Source organism: Mirounga angustirostris, unplaced genomic scaffold (genome assembly GCF_029215605.1).
Source record: "Mirounga angustirostris isolate CCGP_5_RB_7025 unplaced genomic scaffold, mMirAng1.0.hap1 SCAF_12, whole genome shotgun sequence".
Classification (NCBI taxonomy): Eukaryota; Metazoa; Chordata; class Mammalia; order Carnivora; family Phocidae; genus Mirounga; species Mirounga angustirostris.
The window spans coordinates 87,999,597-88,026,303 of NW_026991720.1; the positions used below are offsets into that span (position 1 = coordinate 87,999,597).

At 37.6% G+C, this 26,707-nt stretch overlaps 1 protein-coding gene across 1 annotated transcript; it reads right to left on the minus strand.

Annotated features, from left to right (window-relative positions):
• Positions 1–1,388: 1,388 nt before the first annotated feature.
• SYPL1 (synaptophysin like 1) lies at positions 1,389–26,490 on the minus strand. Its single transcript, XM_045864877.3, has 5 exons — positions 26,317–26,490; positions 11,032–11,153; positions 9,583–9,790; positions 4,448–4,636; positions 1,389–2,830 (listed from the first exon to the last, which is right to left on the minus strand). Exons 1-5 carry the CDS (start codon positions 26,383–26,385, stop codon positions 2,696–2,698), a joined length of 723 nt encoding a protein of 240 aa, XP_045720833.1. The 5' UTR covers positions 26,386–26,490; the 3' UTR covers positions 1,389–2,695.
• Between the last annotated feature and the right edge of the window lie 217 nt (positions 26,491–26,707).

Here is a 26,707-nt window from a genome sequence, read left to right on the forward strand (position 1 = left end):
TTCTAGTGATAAGTCCTAGAAGAGCCTTCACACATTTCACAAAAATGTTTATTTCGGTACTATCTTGTAATAGTGAAAGTGCAAAAAAATCTAATTGTATTTCAGTAAGGAAAAGGCTGTATCTGTATCTGTAATGTTTTATTTCCTTAAAGTCAAAACCAACAAATCTGACACAAATAAAACAAAATGTTAGCATTTGTTCAATATAGTGGTGGGGGACTTGGTTATATTTTCTTGTACTTACCTATCTGAAATACTACACAGTTAAAAACTTTTAAATTAAGTGTGAAACATAAAGTACATCACAAGCACCACTGCCCTTAACGTTTACAGCCGGTTAAAAATTACTTTAAGGGTCCTTATCCAAATGGCCTGAATTCACAAAAACATTAGTAATGATGCTGTTTATAAATAATTCTCTGCAAACTATCACCTAGTAAGTCGAAGCTTTTATTTTTTTAAAAAAAGATTTAAGTAACCTCTATACCCAACGTGGGGCTCCAACTCACAACCCTGAGATCAAGAGTCGCACACTCTGTTGACTGAGCCAGCCAGGCACCCCGAAGCTTTTACTACTTCTGTCCTGGAAAGTATCCTATAAATTGCTACCTGTGGTGTTGACTCAAAATCAGAATCAAAATTGGAAAGTGAAAGAGCAACAGAACAGACTCCTTCCTGGATTTGCTGTAATCTCAATAGCTATTTACTTTCAATGTCATTAACTTTATGTACAACTACCACCAACAGAAAAATAAATGCCAAAACATCCAGGACTCTGAGGAATATAAAGGGAGATCTATCTTGCCTTTCTGCTCAAGACCACCACATTCCCCTCTCCAGCTCTAGAGACTCCAGGCTAAGTCTACCTTAGACTTAGATGCTACCAAAAGTTAGTAATCATAGCCAACATCTATAAAGTACCTACTGCTGAACACGGTTCTAAGGACTTTACATTTACTAACTCAATTCATCCTCAAGAACACTCTTTGAGGTCAGTACTTATTCCTGTTTTTCAGATAAGCAAATTGAGGCACATGGAAGGTAAGTAATTTGCCTAAAGTTAATTGCTGGTACATGGTGAAGCCAAGATTCAAATTCAGGCAGTTTGGTTCCGGAGAATACACTCTTAATCAAGAACCTTTGCTGCCTAATGGACAGTCAATGAGAAAAGTTTATCACGAAAACTTAACCTTAAATTTGCAAATAAGCATTTTAAAAACAAGACTGAAAGAAAAAAGGATAGAACCAGGGTCTCCAAAGCATTTTTTTGTCTTTTATTTCTTGCCAAACACTTAAAAAATGATTCCTACTTTGGAAATCAATTCCATTTTGCATTGCTCCTGCCTTTAAGATAAAAGTTTCTTTGTAATATAATAATCAGTGCACTCTTTCTTTTAACTTCTTTATTAAGTTTGTTGCATAAAAGATATACATTCTCATACTGACAATTCTTGTCATGAACAAAAGCAACAAAAAAAAGGCAATAACAAGATGTACTTCCATATAAACAATCATGTGGTAAGAATAAGAAATCTGGCCCTGTACAACAAAAAGATTAGGAAGCAAAATGTGAATAATCCCTGTATTCAGAATATACCCAAATGTGCGTGCAAAGGCAGTGCACCCATAATACAGCTCACTTAAATTCCTGTTTATGATGCATAATTCCTTAATCATCCATTTGTGAAATAAGAATGAACATTAAGAAACATGAAATCCAAATTGCATTTATTTTCACAATATCAGTGCTACACTCAAAATAGCAACTTCATTGAATCTAAATGTTAAATGTCTCCAAAGTAAAAGGCAATCTTAATTTTTTTTTAACCCTATGAAAGGGTCTACAAAAACAGGTGGCTTATTTTATTCTACTTGCAAAGAGACGAGGTCTCAGCCTGCACTTAAGCAGGATGAGCAACAAAGGACAGCAAACAAATACCACTAAGAGTAATGCCCGTACATATCAAAATATCTAGCTGAACCATGTTCTTTCTACTTATACAGCAAGTCTATTAAACAACCAGCATAATGGAAGCTTACAGCTCATGCAACAGAATCACTAAATTAACTATACACCTATTAGAAATTTCCAAACCCCATTCCCAAAAGTTTTAGTACACCTATTAAGTACTGTAGGTCACTTAGAAAAACAGAAATAAAACATACAACCAGTCTTTGCAATGAAAAATTTTTCATAACATATAAACAATGTTCAGCTACAAATTCTGAACAAAGTTATGTTTTTCTAAATATGATTTATGTAATCAAGGCTTTCTTAAACAAAGACAGGTCTTAGGTATATGATCTGTACAAACTTACAGTAGTGTATATTCCAAATAGAGATTTTTCTTCCTATTATGATATGAAAATGTAACTTTTTTCTGAGTGAAGATATATGTTAAGGCTTAAGGTGTAAACACTTTGGAAGGCAAACAACTTAGTAAAGAAATAACCAGGCATTTAAAAATGTGTATCATCTCATAATAGGCCCCTGAATTTTCAAATTTATATGTGAGAATACATTTACATCTTAAATTTCTAGGAAAGGCACAGGCTTTATATAAAAAAGCAGCAAAATTTTAAACCCACCAATTTATTGAAAAAGCCATTACTTTTATTAGAAACAAATAATGCTTCTCAAGATGTTGGCAACAGGTCATAGTATAGACATATTTCATACAGTGTACTTCTCCCTTTATATTCCAGAAGGAGGTGGAATACCTCCTTGGCTGTGGGAAGCAGAAGTATTTGATGGACTGTGTAAACTGGTCTCCTTGTACACAAACCATGCATTTCCTCCCCAAAGTATCATATTCAGAAAGCCAAAGATCTAAGAAAGAGAAAAATAAAAATGAAAATCTAGTATCTACTTAAAAATTTATACTCACTTTAGTTTTCCTTTAAATATTTAACATTTCTAGGCAGTATACCATTATTTCAGTTAAAATGTAAACTACATATAAAGTAGAATAAAAAGGGAAGACTTTCCATTTCAGTGCCAAATGTGTATATATAATGACTTGCTCCCAATGAAATAAAGCTAAAATCTCTAAAACTGTAACATATAAAATTATGACTAAAAGAAAGCTTATCTTTGCATGCTCAACATTACCAAGAAGATGGGATTGAATTTGAGAAAAATAAGTAAAACCCTATTATTACTTTGTAATTAGACTTTAGTGCTTTCAGGTGAAGAGGAACAGGAATCCATGCTTCCTTCTTGGGGGGGCTTTCACTTTTCTCCATCTGAATGGTTATAAACCACCCCGGGTATCTTTTCCTATTTCCCTTCTTTCTCCCCTACTACTTACTATCTCTCCTACTCCAACAGCTGCAGCCAGAAGAGAAAAGGAGTCACAAAAGAACTTTACATCACATCCTACATTAGTCAACATAAAAGAAATTAGTCTTCCCAGTTACAAATCTGACACAATAAAAGTCTCAGAGATGAATAAACTGAAGCTACCCTTTTTTTGTATTTTTTTTCCTCCAAATATAAGAACAACAGTGATTTATATGATGTAACACTGGGGTAAAGAGTTTGAGAGTAGTATCATATTACTGAAGGCCAAATGCTTTATATTTTTTGCATATGTGCATACAGAAACAACATTTCTGAGATTGTCCATCTCAGATCATGGTCAATATAAATGCAAAAAGAGACTAAATCACAAAGTTATAACACAAAAATCTGGCCAAATTGCTTTACAAGGCATGCTGACTTCATCCACTGGAAAAATATTTTCTTGAAAAGACAGAATGACTTCCTTAAACATAATATATGCAGTATATTAATAACATAGTAATACATTTATCTGTATTTTGGTAAAATAGACTAAATATTATTTAAAATTTATATATACCAATTTTTTTAGATCACTTAAGAAACCATAAAAGTACTACTTTCATAAACCCAGAGGAAGTCAGACCAGAGAATGGGCTCTAAGTCAGATCTGGTCCACACCTTGGCTTGCCAACTTACTAGCTGTGTTATCCTGAGCAAATTAAAGCACAAGCTACATTTTTTCCCAGCTGTAAAATGAAGATGATAATACTATATCCCACATTCCTCTTTGGGTTACTGGATAAGTTAAACAAGATGAGTGTAATGTAATGCCCTTAGCACAATGCCTGACACATAGTCTTTATAAATGTTAGTGACTACTATTAGTGCCTTTCGGGTAAAAGTCTTGCCTAGTCAATTTTAATGAAAAGAAAGACTCAATCACGATCTTGTTGAAACCTGTTAACAAGTAATAATTTTCCTGACAAACTTTTCTTCATTGTTATAAAGGTAAAGACTATCTGGTAGCTAGGGTTCTGATAGCTTAGTAAAAATGAAAACAATATACTCATCCAGAGATTTATTAAAAACTATTGCTTTCTTATATCACTAGTAAGGTTTTTCTAAGTGAAATAAAATATCTTATAAATACTGCATACGTACCACAGATACATTTAGGGATCCCATACTAGTCACAGAGCCAAAATAACACATCACGTCTTGATGATTACAAGGCTCAAGTTCCTTGACAATGCCTTGACCAGTAGCTACTTTAATATCTGTAAGAGCTTTAGCCCAGGCTGAAGTGCTCACCAACCACAGGAAAGCGGCAACAAGAGTAACAACAAAGTCCTAAAGCAAAAATAAGTATGAGTTAATAATGAAGAGTTAATTTAAAAATACTACACTTCAAATCCATGATGAAGGAACTGAGATCACATTGAACTCTATGGTACTGAGAAATGGCCTACATGACATACTTTATAAAAAAGGCCATAATCAGCACTGTACACATTGCTGTTTATCATCACTAGCACACTGCCTGAGCTACAGCAGTGAGCGAGACTCAATCATCTACTTAAGCAGTCTAAGATTTTGACACTAGAAATCAGTTTCACTTAGCCGTCACCACAGCCTCGACTTAAGCCACTCACTCCCAGGATCACACCTCAAACCCTGTTATCACCAATAACTCTATCCCCTCATAATCCCAGTTTCACTCCCCCTACTTCCCAGTATCATCTCTCTTTCCAGCACACACTCCTTCAGGCACCCCAACTTCAAAAATCCTTTGGCCCCACTGAGACCTACAATCTGATTTTACCACTTTTTTACTGTCTCTCAGCCTCACTCATGCTCTCATTTCCCCCTTAATTTTATTCTAAGGTCCTTTGTTACAACCCCTTGCACACACACAACTCCCTCACCTTCTTCTGCTTTCTCATACTATTCTGGCAAAACTCTAACTTCAGTTAAATCTAATTCCCCATGACTGGAAGGAATTAAAATAAAAAACTAAAACAAAATATCTAGTTGTCCATGATCTGGATAATGAAATGGTGAAAAGCACGCATCCAGAATGACTTGTTTCTTTTAAAATTCATGACCCTAAAATTTCAAGAATACTCATTATATTAAGGACAAAAAAAATAATAATCTCTCAAGACATCCTCTCACTAGTAATTTTCTACTACAGTCTTTGCTATTTATTACATTTCCAAGAATAGGACTAAAGTTTTAAATATTCTGGATAGTTTCTCATTGAGTAAGATGAAGAAAGAAAAAAATGTATTCTCTTTACTCAATCTATTCTGCTGGGGAACTAAAATTTTGTTAACTAGCTGGGCAACTAAAATTTTGTTAACTAGCGTTGGTTACAAAAATCTAACGAAGACTTTTTAAAGAATGCATTTGTATAATATAAAGTATAAGTCCCACGTTGTTTAGTTTTCCTTTAAATTAACCACAAAAGTGGGAATAATGTAAAATTTATATCTTTTAATGTTATGTATTCTTAGCATTCAGGTATGCCCAAAGCTATGAGTTCTTACACATCTGCAGCAAAAATCTCTGAAAGCTCAGAAATGGGTTTTGGAGCTTATAAGAGAAGTGGTTCCCCAACCCCTGCCCCCCAATAAATCTGATTGGTTTTTAATTACTTTTTCCAACCAGCTTTTAGTCATTTATTGAGACTAAACACCAGGAACCACTTATGACATATAGAAACTCTCCTATATATAGCTTGTCCACCAGGTCAAGACGGCAATGAATACATGCCTTGTGATCAGAGAACCAAAAACAATGACTAATTTTACAAAGATGGAGGTATTTGCATTTTGCATTTGAGCTTTCCGCTGCTCCTGGTATTCTTTTAAAAAAATGCAGATCAAAGAAAAAAGTACAGAAATATGGCTTCCATGTTTTGCACTGTGGGGGGGTACTCTCCTTTCACTTCTGCACTCGGTTGCACTTTTGCTGCAGGTATTTTCTAAACACTTGCTAGAAACACAATGCCTTCTGGAGAACTGATAAATAGTATAAGGTTATCACATCTTAAACAAGTTCTCTCTGGGCTGAAGTTCATAGCTTTGACCCATATATGTCAAATCCTTGTAATTTCCAGGTTTCTTCCTTCCAACTTCTTAATTAAAAAACACCCTGGTGTTTTTCTGATTATGCTCTTTAAATCTACTTTGCAGCTGGCATGACATTCTTATATTTCAAAAGCAGGGAACTTTTCTGAAAATGATGCACATAGTAACCTTAGGGTGAGGGGACGCAGGGGAAATGAGGGCCTCTGAAGATCATCTCTGTCCCACTCAGGGCTCTGTTTTTAGGGTGTGGCCCACCCGCAGTTCTGCAATGCACAACCGTAGCTGCCTCTGGCAGCCCTGCTCCCACCAATGAGTTGGGATAGGATTCATAACAGATTTTTAGGATTTGGGATACTTTATTTTTGTTTGGTTTCAGGTTTTTGGATATTTCTGATTCTCCACATGGCCTAGAACCCTTAAGTTCCTGCTATTTAAAACCAAAAAAATGCTACATTTACTTAAAAAGGGAAGTTGATTTTAAATGCCACAATTGAAATGCTCCTAGAAATACCTTAGTAGAGAATTGAGAACATTGCCAAAAAGGCATGTCCTCATTAACAGAGTACTTTAAAAAAAACAATGTCCTACTTGGCTATATTTTAAATTTGGGTATCTCAAGAAAACTTTTTTATATTTATATGGTTAAATTAAAAGTAGAATTCAAAATTTAATTTAGAAACCTGAATTTTTACAGACAAGAAGCATCCTTTATATATTATATCAACAACAAAAAAACATTTAAAGGGCTAGTTCTGGATTACCTCTCCATGACCACTAACCGATCACTCCAGAGATGGAAAATTTCTTTTGACTTTTGAATGATGCACCTAGATCAGTTTTATAGTTTTAACAGAAAAACCCTCTAAAATATAGATTTAGATGCTGCCTTAGAAAGTGTGATTTTTAATAGTTTACCAAACAAAATATGAAAAATAAAAGGCTCATTGCTAGAGTTAACTTAAAAGTTTGCTGGGATGGGGCGCCCAGGTGGCTCAGTCATTAAGCGTCTGCCTTCGGCTCAGGTCACAATCCCAGGGTCCTGGGGTCAAGCCCCGCATCAGGGTCCCTGCTCCGCGGGAAGCCTGCTTCTCCCTCTCCCACTCCCCCTGCTTGTGTTCCTGCTCTCTCTGTCTCTGTCAAATCAATCAATCAATCAATCTATCTTTAAAAAAAAAAAGTTTGGGGTGCCTGGGTGGCTTAGTCGTTAAGCGGCTGCCTTCGGCTCAGGTCATGATCCCAGGGTCCTGGGATCGAGTCCCACATCCAGCTCCCTGTTTGGCGGGAAGCCTGCTTCTCCCTCTCCCACTCCCCCTGCTTGTGTTCCTGCTCTCGCTGTCTCTGTCAGGTAAATAAATAAAATCTTTAAAAAAAAAAAAAAAAAAGTTTGTTGGGAGAATGAGAAAATGGCAAGAACTGTCTTCATTTAGTATTTAAATTATAAAGAATTTTAACCAAAGACAGTATCTATATGATTATAATTCTTTTTTTTTTTTAAAGTAGGCTCCGTGGGGGGCTTGAACTCCCCTCCAATGCGGGGTTTGAACTCATGACCCTGAGATCAAGACCTGAGCTGAGATCAGGAGTTGGATGCTTAACTGACTGAGCCACCCAGCACTCCAGTTCCTTTTCTTAAGATTTTATTTATTTGAGAGAGAGGGAGAAAGCACCAACGGTGCAGAGGGAGAGGGAGAACACTGAGTGGGGAGCCTGACATGGGGCTCGATCTCAGGACCCTGAGATCATGACCTGAGCTGGTGGCAGAGGCTTAACCGACTGGGCCACCCAGGCACCCCTCTACCGTTCCTTTTTAAGTAAGTCTTGGAAAGTCTACAGAAGTTACAGATTCTTAATATGTAATTCCTGTTGATTAAGCACTGCAAAATAAAATAGCTGATGTCTATCTGTTTGAAAGACATCTAAGAAAATATTTTATGAAAATGTCAGGTTTAAGAATCTCTTCTCAGAAACAAGAAACAAAATAAGTAAGAATTTTAGCAGGTGGTTTTATTCCTTACTTACCATTTGTATTCTTATGATCCAGGCAGCAAAAATTAAAAATAAATAATAAATAAAACCTGTTATCTTAATTAATAATTTCTTCATACCCAACTAGCCTTCCCTTTAAAGTAGCTTCACAAATAATCAGCAGATGACAGTGCTTTCTCAAGACATAAATGACCGGTATCTCAAAAGCACCTCTGTTCTCCCTTCAAGTCAATAACACTTAATACTGCCTTTGTAGTTATTCTTTTGTTGTGGACACCTAGCTTAAAACCATGGCTTATCTCTGCATTTGCACCAATAATCCAGAGGAGATTCTACTACCTAAATCTCAGATTATTTTTATTTCTAGCTCAGAAGACTTTGAAGCCAAGAAAGATGTTAGGACTTCAAATCCAAATCCTTTGTTGCCATCTCCAAGATTCAAAATTAGTTCATGAACATCACTAGTGAGAATTCTCTAATTCTTATAGAATTATCTGGGTCAGATTTTAAAGTAAAGAATTTAGTAATACAGACCGGGAGTTAGCAAACTTTTCCTGAAATGGGCCAGACAGTAAATATGTTTGGTCTCTCTCACAACTACTTAACTCTGCCACTGTAACATGAAAGCAGTTATAGACCGTATGGAAATGTTTGGGTATGGCTGTGTTCTAAAACAAAAGACCAAAAAACCAAGACTTTATTAAAAAACAAAACCAAAACACAATGAATCAGATTTGGCTTGTGGGCCATAGTTTGCTGATTTCCGATACTATTAAGCTCAATAAAACATTGCAAGAGACATAAAGGGGGTCTTTGAGAAAAGAGAAAAAAGGTAAGAAGTTAAGAACACCATCATGAGACTACTAGTATGGTCAGCAATTCCTGAAATTAAAGGCATTAATTTCTACTTAATTTCTCTACTTGCAATCTAATATGCTCTATACGTTTGAGATCTTTCCAGGTTAAAGTAAGACTTAGAAACAGACAGACCTCTGTATTCCCTAGAGTATAGAGGAAGTGTTGCCAACTGGCTCAAAGAATTAGGTTCAATGTGACAACCAGAGAAAGCTCAACCTCATGGCAAACATAGATCAAAATATGTTTACCTGGTTTATGCCAAGAATTTTCATTTCCAGTGTAAGAAAATCTATATTTAACTCCAAATATAACATACACTTATACAAATGATTTTTGTACAAAAATAAAGTGTTTACTTACAATCATGGGAAGTTTTTGACTATCCCGATACAGGCTTGTATAACCAACATAGAGCAGAAGAGCAGCAATGCAGTACAGGAAGACAAAGACTGCAAACGTAACATAGAATTGTGCAGAAGAAGAGTAATCTCCGATAAGGACGTAACTTTTCCAATTTACATCACACACGTTTACATATGGATGTGTCTGAAATGATGCTTCATTCAACCTATTAAAAAAAGGCTCAAATAAATTTGTGAATTACTTGGACTCTCCCAATAGAGATAGAAATACGTAAGTAGAATACTGAAATGACATTTCAAAAAAACACTCCCAAAATATATTACATTTTCCTTTGGGGGAAAAAAAGGGGAACATTCAAATATTTAAATTAAAAATTTCCTAAGAAATGTACATGAATTATGCCTTGTAATTGGTTTACGATAGACTGAATATAGATTGCATTAAACACTTTAACATCCACATACTATCTCCCTGCAAGAAGAATTCAGCAGATTAAGCGCTGATACAAAACAGTCTGCGATCTGAGACATGATGTTCCATTGTAGGAGGCAGAGTATGTGTCACTAGCACCAGGAGAGCCAATCATGATTCACATTTTAGCCCTAGATTAATTAGTTGCTAACTTTAGACTGTTTTTAAATTTCCTTACCTATAAATTGCAAAAGCCCTTATCACTAAATGTGCCATAACAGTTCCTCATATAGGAACTTTATAAGAGAAGGGCTGGGAAATGGAGAGGCAATGATTCGTAACCAGGCTCCTGCTATCTGACATATTTTTAGTGTAAGGGTTTATTTATCATCAAAACAACCTTTAAAGGTAAGATTTCTAACTCAATGGATAGAAATTTCACGTCCTAGAGAAGTCAGGTAAGTAGTACATGGAAGAAGATTTACACCATAGCTTAAACACAGAACATATTCAATAAACTTCAATAAACACTGAAGTTAAACAGAAAAATTCACAAAATATTCATTTTAGTCTAAGAAAATAAACACAAACTCCTCGCTTTAAATACATGTCTTAAAACGATATAAAGAAGCCTATTATTTAGTAATTGCAAATACACGAGAAAATTTGAATTTTCTGAAGCTGTGCTTGCTTCCACATCATGGCTTCACACACTAAGGTGATAGAACAGTCTCTGTTTTGTTTTTAAATTTTCAATTCACTGTGGGATGACAGAATACAAATGTCAAGGCAAGGTCATATAAAAATTTCTAAATGCTTAGTCTCGTTTTCTGTACTTAATTCATCACAGGCCAGGAACACAGTTTGCAGACAGACACTGGTCCATGTGCCACAGTCTGAGGAGCAATGATCACTTACAAACGAGCATGTGTGCACTTTAAAATTTTCTACCCTCCCAAATTGCTGGAAATCTTCAAGAGTCAATATGAAAGTAAAACGTTTTTAACCATAAAAACAAACAAATATATATCTTACCTGAATGGATAACCAAAAGCAGCTGTTATCGTTTTATTTTCAGTAACTTTAGGACAACTCACTTGAATTTCTGTTTTGCCGTTAAAACCTCCACAGGTGGCAAAAGCAAAGATAGAAGCAATCTATAAAAAGTGAGACCAAAAAAGGGGGAAGCAGCATTACTGTACCCAAAACATGGGTCATTAAAGCTTAAATACATTATTAAAAACTGGCTCACTAACATTCTAGAAATTCTTAGTTACAAATTAAACGCAGATGGTGAAAAACACTTAAAAAATTCATTTCCAACTGTCAACAAATGATTTTCTTTTCCCCTCAGTATAATACAGAAGCTAGTATACCAGCCCATATAATAATCCTTTTATTCATACTGCAGTGTACCTACTAAATATTTGTAAGAAATTCAGATGAAGTATTATTTATTAGTATCAAAATCAAAAGGGGTGATTTGGAGGTATTTTTAATGGTAACTGTTAAGCCAAGAGACTTGCGAAGAGGTAGCAAACACAGATGCTATTTCATGAGCTTGTATGACCTCATTTTTGAGTATTTCAATATTTCCAGGTCTCAAAAAGTCCTTGGAAATTTATTTTCCTGATCATGCATATACTTAAAAGAACACAATGTTCTCTCTCTCTCTTTTTTTTTTTAAAGATTTTATTTATTTATTTGAGAGAGAGACAATGAAAGAGAGAGCACGAGAGGGGGGAGGGTCAGAGGGAGAAGCAGACTCCCTGCCGAGCAGGGAGCCCGATGTGGGACTCGATCCAGGGACTCCAGGGTAATGACCTGAGCCAAAGGCAGTCGCTTAACCAACTGAGCCACCCAGGCGCCCACAATGTTCTCTTAAATGCTATATATAACAGGAAAAAACCGGAAGCATCCTACATGTTGATATGGAATCAAATAAACTGTAATTCACTCATAGGATGGAACATTATGCAGTCATTAAAATGCTGGTGAATATTTAATGATACTGAAAACATTCATTACATATAAAGTTTGTTTATGGGGTGCCTGGCTGGCTCAGTTGGTAGAGGATGCAACTCTTGATCTCAGGGTTGTGAGTTTGAGCCCCACTTTGCGGATAGAGTTTAATTTTTAAAAAGTTTGTTTACACATGCACTGTGCCATGTGTCTACGCCTATGCATATGATGCACACTACAAAAATACATCAAAATTTTAACAGTGGTCACCTCTGAACAGAAAATAAAGATAATTCCTTTTTCTATTTGTATCTTCTAAATTTTCTACAAAACAAAACAAACAAAAAAATCCCACATATGGTGTAGTGGCCAAAAGCTCAATCCTTCAGCAAATTCTGATAGCTCTATTTAAAAAAAACATATTTGGAATCTGATCATCACCATCACAACATCCTGATCCAAACCACCATTATTACCTCTTGCCTGAATTATACTCTAACAGCCTTATAGATAATCTTGCTTCTGTCCTTATCCCTCTTTCAGTCTACTGTCAATGTATCAACCAGGGTGATCTTTTAGAAATAAAAGGCAGAAAACTTTATATCCTCTGCTCAAAATTCTCCAACGGCTTCTGAGTTCTCTCTGAATAAAAATCAAAGTTCATATAACAGTCTACAAGATCCTTTCTTCCCTTAATAATTCTGGTCACACACTGCTACTTTTCCCCTTGTCAAATCTCTTTACATAAAATGGTCTCTTTGCTATTCCTTAAAGGGGTAAACTTCTCCTACAGAGCCCTTGCACTGGCTACTCTCTCTGCCTGGAATACATGATTCATTTCCTACTTCACAGTTCCCTGTTCCAACAGGACTTTATCAGAGAGGCCTTTCCAATCACACTATATTAAATAATAATGCTCCAACCCCACAGTACTTCCTCCCTTTATTCATGCTGCTCTATTTTTCTACCACTGTAATTACCACTGCCTATTAGTACTCAAGTATCTGTCCGTTTTTCACTAGAATATAAACTCAAAGGCAGGGACTTTGTTTTGCTCAAGGTCACATTCATCTAGCAAATAGATAAAATTCAGTGAAGGTCTGATATCAAAGCCTGAACTGTTAAACACTGATATAATGCCTCTCACAGATTATTAATACAGGGCCTTGAATCACGCCATAACCAGGATCATAACTATCAAGAGGTTTTTTTTTAATTTCTGTAAAGAAGAGTTATACAAAAAAGGAATTTGGTTACAGATATGAAGAGTCTGAGGTAATGTCCAGCACACAGTTTGGAATCTTCAGTTAAGAGTTCACAGGTAGGGCGCCTGGGTGGCTCAGTTGGTTAAACGACTGCCTTCGGCTCAGGTCGTGATCCTGGAGTCCCGGGATCGAGTCCCACATCGGGGGGGGGGGGGGTCCCTGCTCAGCAGGGGGTCTGCTTCTCCCTCTGACCCTCTTCCCTCTCGTGCTCTCTGTCTCTCATTCTCTCTCTCTCAAATAAATAAATAAAATCTTTAAAAAAAAAAAAAAGAGTTCACAGGTAAAGACAGAAGAATGGATACTCTCTACACATAAATATTCATGAATAAGGAATGAAAACAAAAGGCCAGAGAAAATTGGGCATATGCCCATTTAGGATTAGAAAAAAGAAACAGGATACACAAATTTACAGGATACAGGATTACCACTGCCTATTAGTATTCAAGTATCTGTCCATTTTTCACTAGAATATAAACTCAAAGGCAGGGACTTTGTTTTGCTCAAGGTCACGTTCATCTAGCAAATAGGTAAAATTCAGTGAAGGTCTGATATCAAAGCCTGAACTGTTAAACACTGATATACTGCCTCTCACAGATTATTAATACAGGGCCTTGAATCACGCCATAACCAGGATCATAACTATCAAGAGATTTTTTTTCTGTAAAGAAGAGTTATACAAAAAAGGAATCTGGTTACAGATATGAAGAGTCTGAGGCAATGTCCAGCACACAGTTTGGAATCTTCAGTTAAGAGTTCACAGGTAAAGACAGAAGAATGGATACTCTCTACACATAAATATTCATGAATAAGGAATGAAAACAGAAGGCCAGAGAAAATTGGGCATATACCCATTAGGATTAGAAAAAAGAAACAGGATACACAATAAGGAAGCCAGAAGGAGACCTGTGTGTAACTAGATAAATTCTATCTAACAAAGCTTGTATTGCAGATCACCAAGGAAAGGAGTGTGGTGGTTTTAAAGGTATGTCCACAAACTCTGATACTCCTCCCTGCAAGAGGCAAAGATTAATTTTCCTCCCTATAAGTGTGGACGGCTTCTAGTAAATTGAATATGGTCGAAAAATGGGACATCTTTCCGAGACTAGGTGATAAAGAGACTACAATTTCTGTCTTCCTTTCTCTCTTGAATCACTGGCTCTGGGGGAAGCCAGCTGCCATATTGGGAGGATACTTAGGCAACTTATAGAGAGACTTGTGATGAGGAACCACTGAATCTCAGCAACCATGTGAGTGAGCCTCGAAGTGTAACATTTGAGCCTTGCCAAAGGCCATGTGAATGAGCTGGGTGTTAGAGATGACTCAATCGCAGCCAACAGCTTGAGTGCAAACAGGGAGACTCTGGGCTGAAACCCCTCAGGCTAAGCCGCTCCCAGATTCCTGACCCACACTAAAATAATAAACGTGTGCTGTCTTAAGTGCTAAAGGTTGGGGTACTTTATTATGTAGCAATAGATAACTAATACAAAGAAGGACTTCAATAAATGGTCCAGGGGCGCCCGGGTGGCTCAGTCAGTTAAGTGTCTTCGGCTCAGGTCATGATCCCAGAGTCCTGGGATCAAGCCCCACACCGGGCTCCCTCCTGAGTGGGGAGCCTGCTTCTTCCTCTCCCCTCTGCTTCTGCTCTCTCTCTCAAATAAATATAATTAAATCTTTAAAAAAAAAAAAAAAGGTCCAGATGGGCTGAAGACAAATGCAAAATCGAGTCCGTAAAAATTTTTAAGACAATATAAAAGAAAATTTGTGACCACAGAGAAAGGAAAAATTTCTTAAGATTAAAAATAAGAACATATACTAACCATAAAAGATTGTTAAATTCAACTATAGAAAAATAACTATAGAAAAATCAAAAGTCAGCTTTTGAATGTAAAACAAGCTACAGACTAGGTGAAAGTATTTGCAATAATGTCACAAAGGATTAGTTTCTACTAGTATATAGATCTAAGAGCAATTCTTACCCACGTGTACTACAGAACATGCACAAGAATGTTCATAGTGACATGGTTTATAATATTAAAATACTGAAAACGTAGGAGCAACAGGAAAATGGATAAAACATAATAGTATACACTTACAATGGGAAGTTTAATAGCAATAAAGATATAGGAACTACAGTTGCCCACGTCAATATGGATGAAACCTAAAAACCTAACGCCGAGTGGGAAAAAAAAGTTGCCTAAGTCTTCATACAGTATGATGCCATTCTTTTAAAAGCTTTGGTTACTTATCTACACTACACCACTCCTGCCACTATTTTTGTTCAGGCCCTCACCATTTTTCATGGGGACTAACCCAATAGACTCTTCCTCTCATTTCTAATCTCTTTTGTAGCATGGGCTCATGTGGCTCTCAAGCACTTTAAAAATGGCTTGTTTTAGGGCACGTGAGTAGCTCAGTCCTTTAAGCATCCGACTCTTGATTTTGGCTCAGGTCATGATCTCAGGGTCCTGAGACTGAGCCTTGTGTAGGGTTCTGTGCTCAGCGGGAAATCTGCTTGGGATTCTCTCCCTCCTCCTCTGCAAACTGCACACCCCTCCCATGCTCCCTCTCTCTAAAATAAAATAAATAAATCTTTTTAAAAATAAAAATGGCTTGCCTGATTTAAGATAGCTGTAAGTGTAAATCAGACAATGCATTATAAAGACTTAGTATTCAAAATGTAAAATATCTCATCGATAATTGTTTATATTGACTACCTGTTGCAACAATATTTGGATTTATAAATAAAATATATTAAAATTAATTTCACCTGTTTCTTTTCGCTTTTTTAGTGTGGCTGGAACACTTAAAATTATTATGGGGCTTGCACTGTAGTTTGCATTGTTTCTATTGGACAGAGGCTTTAGAGTGATGTCACACTGATCTGAAATGAAGATCTGGTCACGGTACTCCTCTGTTTAAAGAGATTTCCTCAATGACTTTCCAGAACTAAATTTAAGAAAAAAACAAAGCCCAAACTTCTTCATTTGGCCAAACAGGCATGGCTGAGGTACCCTCAACCTTATCCTTCTAGATTTATATGCACTCTATTCCCCACCTGGTGCTGTATGACTCTGTCACACGGTACTACTTACTACTGCCCCTGAAACACATCATGTATTTATGTCTCCAGTGTATCTGTTTCTTCTGCCAGGAACTGTCCCACCCCCAAACTGTTCTCTGACAAGCTCACCTTAAAGGCCCTTACCAGTTTCTTATGGTTGAACTATTCTGTCTCCTGGGCTGCCATAGACTTGGGTTCATTAACTCATTACTATAGGCATTTCTCTTGTGTCTTGATTTAAAAAAAAACAAACAAAAACAAAAAAACCCAAAACAAAAATAAAAACTAGTTTCTAACTAAATACAAAAATTAAATAAATGGCATACTGTACTTACTGCTCTTAAGCCTAATGCCTTTCCCTGTCCCTTGGCAGACTGCCATGTCTTTGTTACTTGGTCTTACTCAAGATTTTCAGTGCCTGCCTAGCAGAAGGTCTGGCACATAGCAAATGCTCATTAAATAACTGCTTAATTAAAGAAAAAACCAATTTCCAATAACCTACAAATAAAATCATATTTCAAGTCTTACATAACCATCATTTCACAGCTATCTTTTTGTTATAATGATAAATAAATGTCATCTTTGCAATTCTGGTCTTTATCTCACTGGAAAAAGGGACAAGACACACACTTTTTACTACATGAATTATAAAACAACCTGAGGGTAAAGTATCCTACTATCTCACTTCTCCCTATTTTCTACTACTATTTTGATTTAAATTCGAAATTATATATTGGCAGCCCATGGTGAAACCTGACCTGCAGATAACATTTGTGTGATCTTCCCAGAATCCATAAAAAATATGAATTTGTTGTTGGTATTTTAATACCAGCATACCACACATAAAAATTTGATTTCCTGCTTTTCCTTACTGTGGGGAAACTGAAAATATGGCAGCATCAGACCCATATTCCCATAAAGCAACAACCATGTGGAACTGAGTGACAGATGACATGTAAGACGGGGCATGTGCTTTTTCCAGACTGTTGCCACTCTACTGTCTCAATAATCCTCAGGATGCATGTTAGTTACCAGGAATCAATGAGCTTATTCTATTGTTTTTCTTCCAAACAGCTTGTTTCACTCACTCACTTTATGAGGGTGGTTCCTATGTGCACTTCAGTTTGTATTCCTCGTCTAAACAAGGAGTACTGGCATGCTCATTTCTATTGCCTTGCCACTTATGAAATTCATTTTCCCATTCCTCTCTATTCCGTGAAGAATGGCTAAAAGTGCTAACATGAAGTTCTATCTGTAGAGTAACTAGTAAGAATCTAAGGACAGGATGACAGCAAGCTTCTCTTCAGGTCAAAAGGTTCCATATTTCATTATGACAGACTCAAGCTGCCAAAAAACAGTGTCAACTTAACTCTCTACCCACCAGACCAATACTAGATACATGGAAGATCCCTCAGGAATTTTGAGGTTTGTAACTTTGGAGTTAACATTTCAGTTTGGTTCTCTAGAACACTACTCTCCAAAATAAACTGCAGTAGTCAATTAATTGGTATATGAGAAGAAAATACCTGAACTTCTATTTGTATTTACTTTTAGACTTAAACAAGGAATTAAAGCCTTACTGAAATTAATATATCATTGCAACCCATGCTGGGTCTGTAGGTCCGAGTCACATGCCAGTACAGCACGCTGGGTATCCTGAAGGTAAGAGGAGTCCCATGACACGCAAGGACAGTGGTACCTTCACCTATTCTTTCCCTTTTAGTGTTCATGTATTACAATATGAGTGTGCCTGGCTGAGTTTATGGAATACATTACCTAGTTTTAACCAAACTAACCTTCGCAAAACAGACCAATGGCTTAAACATGTCTTCAAAGAAACTATAAACTAATAATACAAAAACTCACATCCAAAAGAGAAAATAGAAGCCCTATATGAGCTATATTCATTAGCCACATTCCAAGGAAAAACAGATGCTACTTAATCAGATCACAAGAAGATGGCACATTTATCTATATATCGGATGAATGTTTGAAATAAGGATTTAAAAATATGAATGAAATTTACCCCAGGCATAAAATATGCCTTAAGATACTGACATAGTGAGGTGCCTGGGTGGCTCAGTCAGTTAAATGTCCGACTCTGATCTCAGTTCAGGTCTTGATCTTAGCTCAGGTCTTGATCTCAGGGTCATGAGTTCAAGCCCTTAGCCCACTTAAAAAAAAAAAAAAAGATAGTGACATAGTAAAAATATCCATCTAAGTTATGGATGCATATTGGGGCTCTATGCATAAAATTTTACAGATAAGGATTCATAATAAAAAAAAAGTTTGGAGACCCCTGGTATTTTCAATGAGTTATTTAGCCTGTAGCCAGAGTTCCAGTCCTCAATCTTATTCCTAGACCCTGCTCAGCTCACTGATGCTTCTGCTGGGAACACTGGTACTCATCTATATATGGGTGTTTTTTACAAGTTTCTGACTATTTGGTTTCATCATTAATCTGATGTCATTTACTTAAATTTCTTTCTGTTCGAGGTTTAGTCTAGAAACTGATATAACCGAAATCTTCAGAAATAGACCTAAAAGAAAAAAAATAGACCAAAAGTACATTGTATATGAGTGTTTATATGCAAAATCAAATGTATGCTTTTTACTAAAGCTGAAAATGAACTATCACATGTTTGCCTTTACAGTCAGTTAGATTAGATGCCTAGAACCAAAGCACTGGTTTTTATGAGTTAAAGTCCTTGTGCATTTACTAAAGACATTCATTTTTATTTTTAAAAATTTTAAAAAGATTTTTATTTGACAGAGAGAGCACACACACAAGCAAGGAGTGGCAGGGTGAGGGAGAAGCAGGCTCCCGGCTGAGCAGAGAGCCTGACGAGGGGCTCCTAACCCTAACCCTCACCCAGAACCTGGGATCATGACCTGAGCCAAAGGCAGACGCTTAACTGACTGAGCCATCCAGGCGCCCCCAAAGATGTTCATTTTTAAAAATGTTCTGTTATTGATGCTATTTCAGTTTATTCCCACTATGCGCCAAGCAGTGAAGTCCGGTACAAAGTACTTCAGTTTCATTCTTCCATGATCTCCCTCTGCTTGTAAAGTACAATCACAGAAAGTTCTAAACAGCCTGCTAGTACAGTTCCATAACCCTTAAGAATTTGGATCATGAAAAGTAAACTTGAGTTCCTGCGGGAGGAAAGAGAAGTTTTTTTTTTTTGCCAACTCTTAACTATTATATGTTGAAAATACCTTTTTTTAAATTATATTTTTAAGTAATCTCTATGCCCAACGTGGGGCTAGAAATCACGACCCTGAGATCAAGAGTTGCATGCTCTACCTACTGAGCGAGGCAGGTGACCCTGTTGAGAGCACCTTTATGTCACCTTCATCCTTAAATAATTCTTAAGCTATTGAATATGGAACTAGAAATCTCTGAGGAACTTAAATATATTTATTTCAAAATCATTTCAGATTGTCCTACTTTTATGTTTTTCAGAGTAAATCCATATCTTGATTGTTGATCTGGCGGGCTGTCCTGAAGTGTATTTGTGTCACCGATTTTGACCTTTTAAGTGAAAATTAGTTTTCTTCATGTGTTGTAGGATATTTGATGTAGGCTCAAATTGAGGTTCCTCCCCCTTTTTCTACCCCTGTCTATAGTAGTTTTACAGTCATTTCTAAATGGCTGCAAATACCACATCTTACGATGGGACCCCCAAACTACCAACATATGAGAATATTGAAGTGTTCACAAATTCAGACCTCGAGCTAGCAGGTAGATTGATTCAGGTCTTAGAAGGCTATATCTCGCTCTTTCCACTTGTTTAAGTGCTTGGCTCTATGTAAGTCATAAATCCAGACAATAGGTTGAAGCTTTTTCCCAAATATATTTCCCAGATCATGAACAGTCCTTCTTCCACCCATATTTTGTTTCATTTCTGTTCCCCAATGATGTTTACTGTATTAATACAGCAATTCTCAATGTGTGGTCTGTGGTGCTTTGGGAGCACCCAAGACTCTTTCAGAAAGTCCATGAGGTCAAAAATATTTTCATATTACTACGACATTATCTGCCTTTTACATTGTGTTGACATTTGCACTGACTTGAGCAAAGGCATTTGTGGGTGGAACTGTTGGGCTTTAGTAAGAATAAGCAATAGCATCAGAGTTATTTCATTGTCATGCACTTGCAGTTAAAAAAAGCCAGTTTTAGTTAAGAATGTCTTTGATGAAGCAGCAAAAATTATGATTTTTATTAAATCCTGACCCTTGAGTCTTCTTAATATTCTGTATGATGAAATAGGATGTGCAGATACTTTAACCGCACACAATGGTTGTCTCCAGGGAAAGCATTAAAGTACTGTGTTATTTGCTGAACTAATTGTTTCCATGAAACACCATTTTTACTTGAAAGAATAACAGACAAAAAATAGTTATTCAGACGTGGATATCTGGCAGATATTTTTCTCAAAAACAAATGAAGTGAGCCTTTTACTCAAGGAAAATGGGTAGCATTTGTTGCACTGGTGCAACTGAAGTTTTTAAGTGAATTATTATTGTGTTTTAAAATAAATAAATGTTCCCTTAAAAGCCTCTGCTTAAATTTACCCTGATGTGGTAAATGTCAAGAGATACAACCCACATAAACAGAAGCTTTCTGAAGTCCTCAATATTTAAGAGCATAAAGGGGTTCTGAGACCAAAGTGTTTGAGAACCATTGTATTAGACACTGCTCTGTGATCTTAATTTTCCCTTTTATATTTTATCAGAGATTGCTATTTGTATGTGTGGGGTGAGTGTGTATGAGTGTGTGTGTGTTCTCAAAGCCCTTACAACATATATATGTTGTCTATGAAAATTGTATCTGATCTACCCTGTAAGAGTGCTCACGGTAAATAATCCAGAATCAGGTAGAAGAAACAGAGAGCAAAGGCACAGGGGTGAGTCTGTAAGTCTATTAGCAAGCTTTAAGTACAAAGAGTCCTAGTAGGCATAAAATGCTATTTGAAATCCTTTCCATTATTGGGGCGGGGGGGAAGGAAGTGTACCCAAATGGCAGGGCTAAAAGAAACGTAAGTTTCCTAAAGAGTAGTCTCCTACAGACTGATAGCCTAAAAATGTAAAAATTAAGCAAATGGATGAAACATCTGTCTATATATGTGCTGTCCCTCCCACTGTGTAATACAAACAATTTGTATTTTCTAGGGTGTTCCTCTGTGCTATTTTTGAACCACAAAATTAGGATAAAACATAGCCCCTATTTGCAAAAATTTTATGTTACTTGGGATGATTAAATTTTAAGTATTTTATATAAACTATTGTGTATATTTGGAAGTTTGTTGTTTAAACAAATTGATATATGCAATACTCAAAGAACTACAGATTTTCTTATTTACTGTTTTTCACGCTAATTTTCTTGGATAATAATTTGCCCCAAAGTAATGTTTTTAAGTGTCTTCTGAATTCGCTTGTTAATTGTAAGTATAAAATCAGAAAAAAACATTAAAACTTTATCAAAGAATCAAGAACAGCCTACTTGTTTTTAATTCCTAAGATCTTATTATAAACATGCACCTAACAAGGAAAAAAAAAATCACTTCAGGTACCTTAGGCTTTTGTTTTTTAAGCCTTTGGTAATCTTTTTATTAACTTATTAAAAGACCAATTAGAAACACAAAAGTAGTTATCAAAATGACTAAGAATAGAGTGTTAAGAGTCCTGGATGTAGTTATCATAATCATGGACACTGGGTAAATTACTTCATTTCTCTAACATGGAGATAACAACCCTCATAAGTTGTCAAAGGATTAAATAAGAAAATACAAGTAAAGCCCTGGCATACATATGCCCACTCAATAAATAAGTTAACACCAAGGATACATTTGACCAGTACAGACAAAAATATTCAAAGATGGTCTATAATTCTAAAATTCAACTTCGTGTGTAATTTCTTCTAGGCTCCCCAAACAGTATCTCTTCCACAATTCTGTGTGTGTGCAATGAGGAAAGCATATACTTAGATTCATAAATATTTGTTCAGCATCCACCCTGCGCAAGATAGCAACAAGAAAGTCCAAAACACAGTGTTTAATATTTTAAAAAGATAAATCATTTCAATGAAAAACGTTTACCTAAATATTAGGGATATTTGACTAAAAGTAAGAACCAAGTTAAAATTTACCAGAGAAATATTAAATACTTTAAAAAGTTGCTTTGATAAAATTAATCTTTGACTTTTACTCCTATGTTCTACTTCTACACATGGGGCATTTATTCTTACCTAAATTTTATATTTTCACCTTGATAGGCTTCTAAAGGCCTATCAGATAGGTGAAAAGCATACAACATATCATTTCTAAAGTTTCAAATATGTGATAGGGAATTGAGTAATCTTGAAGGACCAGGAGGTATGTATGTTAGTCATATGGGGCTCAATTCTATCCACTGCCTGGGACTAGTCTTACAAACACAGCATCTCAGTCCTGAAGAACTATTCAAGTACATTATAGTCATTCACATAATTAAATATTAACTCAGTCATTCCAATAGCCCTATAAAGTATTGCTATTCCCATATAAGTGCAACAAAAATTCAACCTTTACTGAGTACTTACTACACAAAGAGAACTAAGACAATGTCACTGCCAGGCACTGTAACTAGGTGCTAGCGGTAGTTTAAAAAAAAAAGAAGAGAAGGAATACAACATGTACAACATGGTGGCTGCAGTTTAGAGGCAAAGTGCAAATGCTTCTGCTCTGGCGATCATATTTTTATTCTGTCAATAAATATTTACTGGGCATCTAATCCCTTGAAAGTTACATATCATCAGGTTATATCTTAGTCTAACATATTCTAGAACCTTGCTAGAGATAAGCTGATTGAGGGAATTATTTTTTTAGTTATATAGATGTATAGATAGTAAACAGCCATTATCTAGATTTTAGATTTGTTTGTAAACTTATTTATTGGCTGTTTTTAGAACTAACCCGCCACACCTCAATCAATGTGTTATGAAACTTGAACAATTCCTTCAAAACAGATTTAAAAATTCCTCTGATGGGCCCTTCTCCTCTAGAAACTTGTTTTATCATTCATGCCCTCTGCCTCTGTTTTTAACCTCCAACAATTCTATTCACAAGTCTCTTCTCTCAAGCCCACAAACACATTCAGTCTTTCCCATCTTTCAGATGGGTTACCACCAAATCCCTCCCACTTTCGAGGTCAAATAGTGGTTTACTCTCACTGTCTTCACTTTCTTACCATACATCCATTGACCTACTACCATCTGGTTTCTGAATTTATGGACGTTGCTCTTAGGAAGCCACCAACAGCCTCTGGATTACCAAAACCAAGGTGTGCATTTTAGTCCTTATTTTACTTAACCTCTCTTTTGCACCTCTTGATATTGTTGAATAGTACTCTTTTCTTTAAATTCTATAGTGATGCCAGATGTTATTTTTCTCCATCTTCTTAGCCATTTCTTCTCTCCCTTGCTGGCAGATATCTGCTGAATCTCCAGACCATTCTTGCGTTTTTATTAAACTCTATACCCATATAGCTAACTGCCTAAAGGATACTTCCTTTTTATGATCTAGAGACCACAAACTCAATACATCCAAAACTGTACTGAGCTTTAACCAAAAATCTGCTTCTTCTCCTTAGTGATATATCTTGGACAGAGGTACCACTACCAACATGTCAGAAATATGGCAGTCATCTTAGAGTCCTCCCTCTTTTCCAACTTCCAAATACTTTCTAATTTTTATACCTCTCTTCTCTATTCCCACTGCAATTAACTTGACGTCCTCATAATTTCTCAAGCAACAGATCTCTCTTCCTTCAATTATGACCTTTCTAACCCATCCTCTACACTACTGACAAAATGAAAATTTCTAAGAAGAAAATCTAATTATATTATTCACTTATTTAAAACCCTTAAATGAGTCCTCACTCCAAATGGTAGGAATTCTGGGCTTAAGTAGAAACTATCCTATAAACAACTCCAAATTCTGTACCTACACATATGCATTTTCCTAAAGAAAGGACCTAGGTTATCAAAGGTTAACCCCATAGGATTAAGATTGGCTCATAGGATAAACTCCTAACTCTTCTGCAAGCCCTACGAAACCTTTCAGAATCATCTCAAAACTACACCCTCCTTCCCAGTATAAATTTAAGCCAACCCCAACTACTTCAAGTTCTCAAACAGGGCTATGCTGCTTCAACTTCTCACACCACTGAACCTAATTTCCCTTTGCCTGGAAAGCCACTCCCCACATCCTCCCTAAGCGAGTAAGTACTCATCCTTCAAGTGTTCTCTCATCTATGAAATCCTCCCCTAGTTCCTGCAAGCAAATGATTTCTCCTTTCACCTACTACACTTTGCCTATACTTTTACTGAAGTATTTATCAGGCTCTCTTGTGTAATGGTATGTTGTTCAAACTGAAAGTAGTATTTCTTTAAAAAGCTTAAACAGGATTTGTTCAAAATATATCAGACCTACGATCACTAATAAACTTACCACTAATGTTTTAAAATATTAAGGAAAAAAGTTATGCCTGTTTTGTTAAAAAAAAAAAAGACGGACAATGTAAGCACATAAACAACTGCCTCATTTACTAAGTGAAAACTTCAACTATAAATGTAATTCTAACCCTCAGTAAGACTTTTGCTTAACCTTTATATTTGAAAAACCTAATTAAACATGATTTTCCTACTGCAATTTCACATTTTTATATACTCAAGTATTTTTCTTTATATTTGAAAATGTTTGCAGAACCCTAAGTGTGTGTGTGTGTGTGTGTGTAAAATATAATTAACATATATTTATGTGTCTTTAAAGTAGACATTTGTGTGAAATCAGTACTGTTTCAGTTTTCAGAAGACAAGCAAAACTTTGGGGGCAAGGCAGGAACCTTTCTGAAAATCAGCTTGAGTACACATTAGGGAATCTGAGTTTCCGTGTTACCTTAAGAAAACATCCTCAGTAGGTTATTTAACACAGGCAATCGGAAGTTCTTACTCTTCGTCACTTGATCACTAAAATATAGGGTTAAAGAGTCACGGATGTAAATGTTGCTGGCTATAAAAGCAACTTGCCTGCACAGTGGACAGATGCCAGCTGCCTATTAATCCGGGCCTGAAAATCAGCACTGAACATGGACTCGGCCACGGAATCTGAAGCGAATGTGCAGTGCCTGATGTATTCGCCAACGCCTCCAAGTGACTGATCACTGCCAAGGTCGAATTAATAAGTCTCCTTTGATGTTAATGACTGAGAGTGTTCCCAGGAAAGGACTAAAAGCTGACTGCAGGCTGCTGTTTAGAAGTATCTAAACAAACTTGCTGGCGACGGTCCTAGCCTGTGTTTGAGTGCACAGGACTGACTAGACGCGTTCTGTAAAAGACCTTCTCCCCCCACCTCCGTCCGCTGGCCTGACCCACAGTTTATTTTTATCCGTTTTTAACCTGGAGCCATCTCAAAAGCAAACTAAGAACTGACTGCTCGTCGGCTCACTTGGAGAAGGCACAACCAGCTTTCGACGGAGCGCGGCCTGCAGTCAGCACCGGGCAGAACGCGGCGGCTGGCCCTTCCCACAGGGCGAGCAGAGGCGCGACTCCGGCCCCCCAGGTTTCGGTTAGACCGCAACAGGAAGTTTTCTCTTCCCTTGCGGGGAGCCGTGCAACCAAAGAGAAATTTGAACTCCCACTCCCACGGGAGCACCCAGAGGTGCGCTTCGTGTGGGAGGGCGGCCTCGGCCGGGATCGAGGCGGCCGAGGGACTCGTGATTCGACGCGGACCGCGGCGTCCCCGCCCCGCGCAGGCCCAGCCCGCGGCCTCCCGTCCCCTCCCCGCTGTCCCGACCCTCCCGACCCTCCCGACCCTCCCGTGGCGGCGACGGCCTCGGAGCCCGCGCGGGCCCGGCCGCCCCTGCTCTCGCTCCCGCTCCCGGGGCCCCTGGCCTCCCCGCCGAGGGCGCCGGCCGGGTCGGAGCCGGCGCGGGCGCGGGCGCGGGCGCGGCGGCGCGATTCCAGGCCTCGCTGGCGCGGGCTGCACTCACCCACTCGAGGACCTTGATGAAGCCGAGCGGCTCCTTGAGCGGGTTAATGTTGAGCTGGAAGGAGGACATCCTCTGAGGGAAGGAGGGAGAGAGTCAGGACAGCGGGGTGGAGAAGGAGGGGGACCGACGAGACCGAGCAGCAGGGCCGCGAGGAAGGCCGGGCGGGGCGGGCTCTGGGAGGTGGGCCCGGGAGGCCACGGGGCGGGGCGGGGCGGGGCGGGGCGGGGCGGCGGCGGTTGAGCCGCTCGCCGAGGCGCTGAGGCGGGGACGGAAAAGGGGGCGGTGGCGGGAGGCGAGGGGTGGGCTGGGGCTGGGAAGGGGAGGCGCCTCCCCGGGCCGCACCTGGCCGAGCCTGCTGATCCGCTGGCGAACCCAGTAGATGTTGGACGCC

Bases quoted from the DNA above. Each gene is read 5' to 3' on its own strand.
- SYPL1 (XM_045864877.3), bottom strand. From the start codon at position 26,385: ATGTCCTCCTTCCAGCTCAACATTAACCCGCTCAAGGAGCCGCTCGGC. The intron at 4,637-9,582 runs GTAAGTAAACAC...TTTTTGCTTTAG, and splicing joins GTCAAAAACTTCCCATGATT to GACTTTGTTGTTACTCTTGT. The intron at 2,831-4,447 runs GTACGTATGCAG...TCTCTTTCTTAG, and splicing joins GATCCCTAAATGTATCTGTG to ATCTTTGGCTTTCTGAATAT.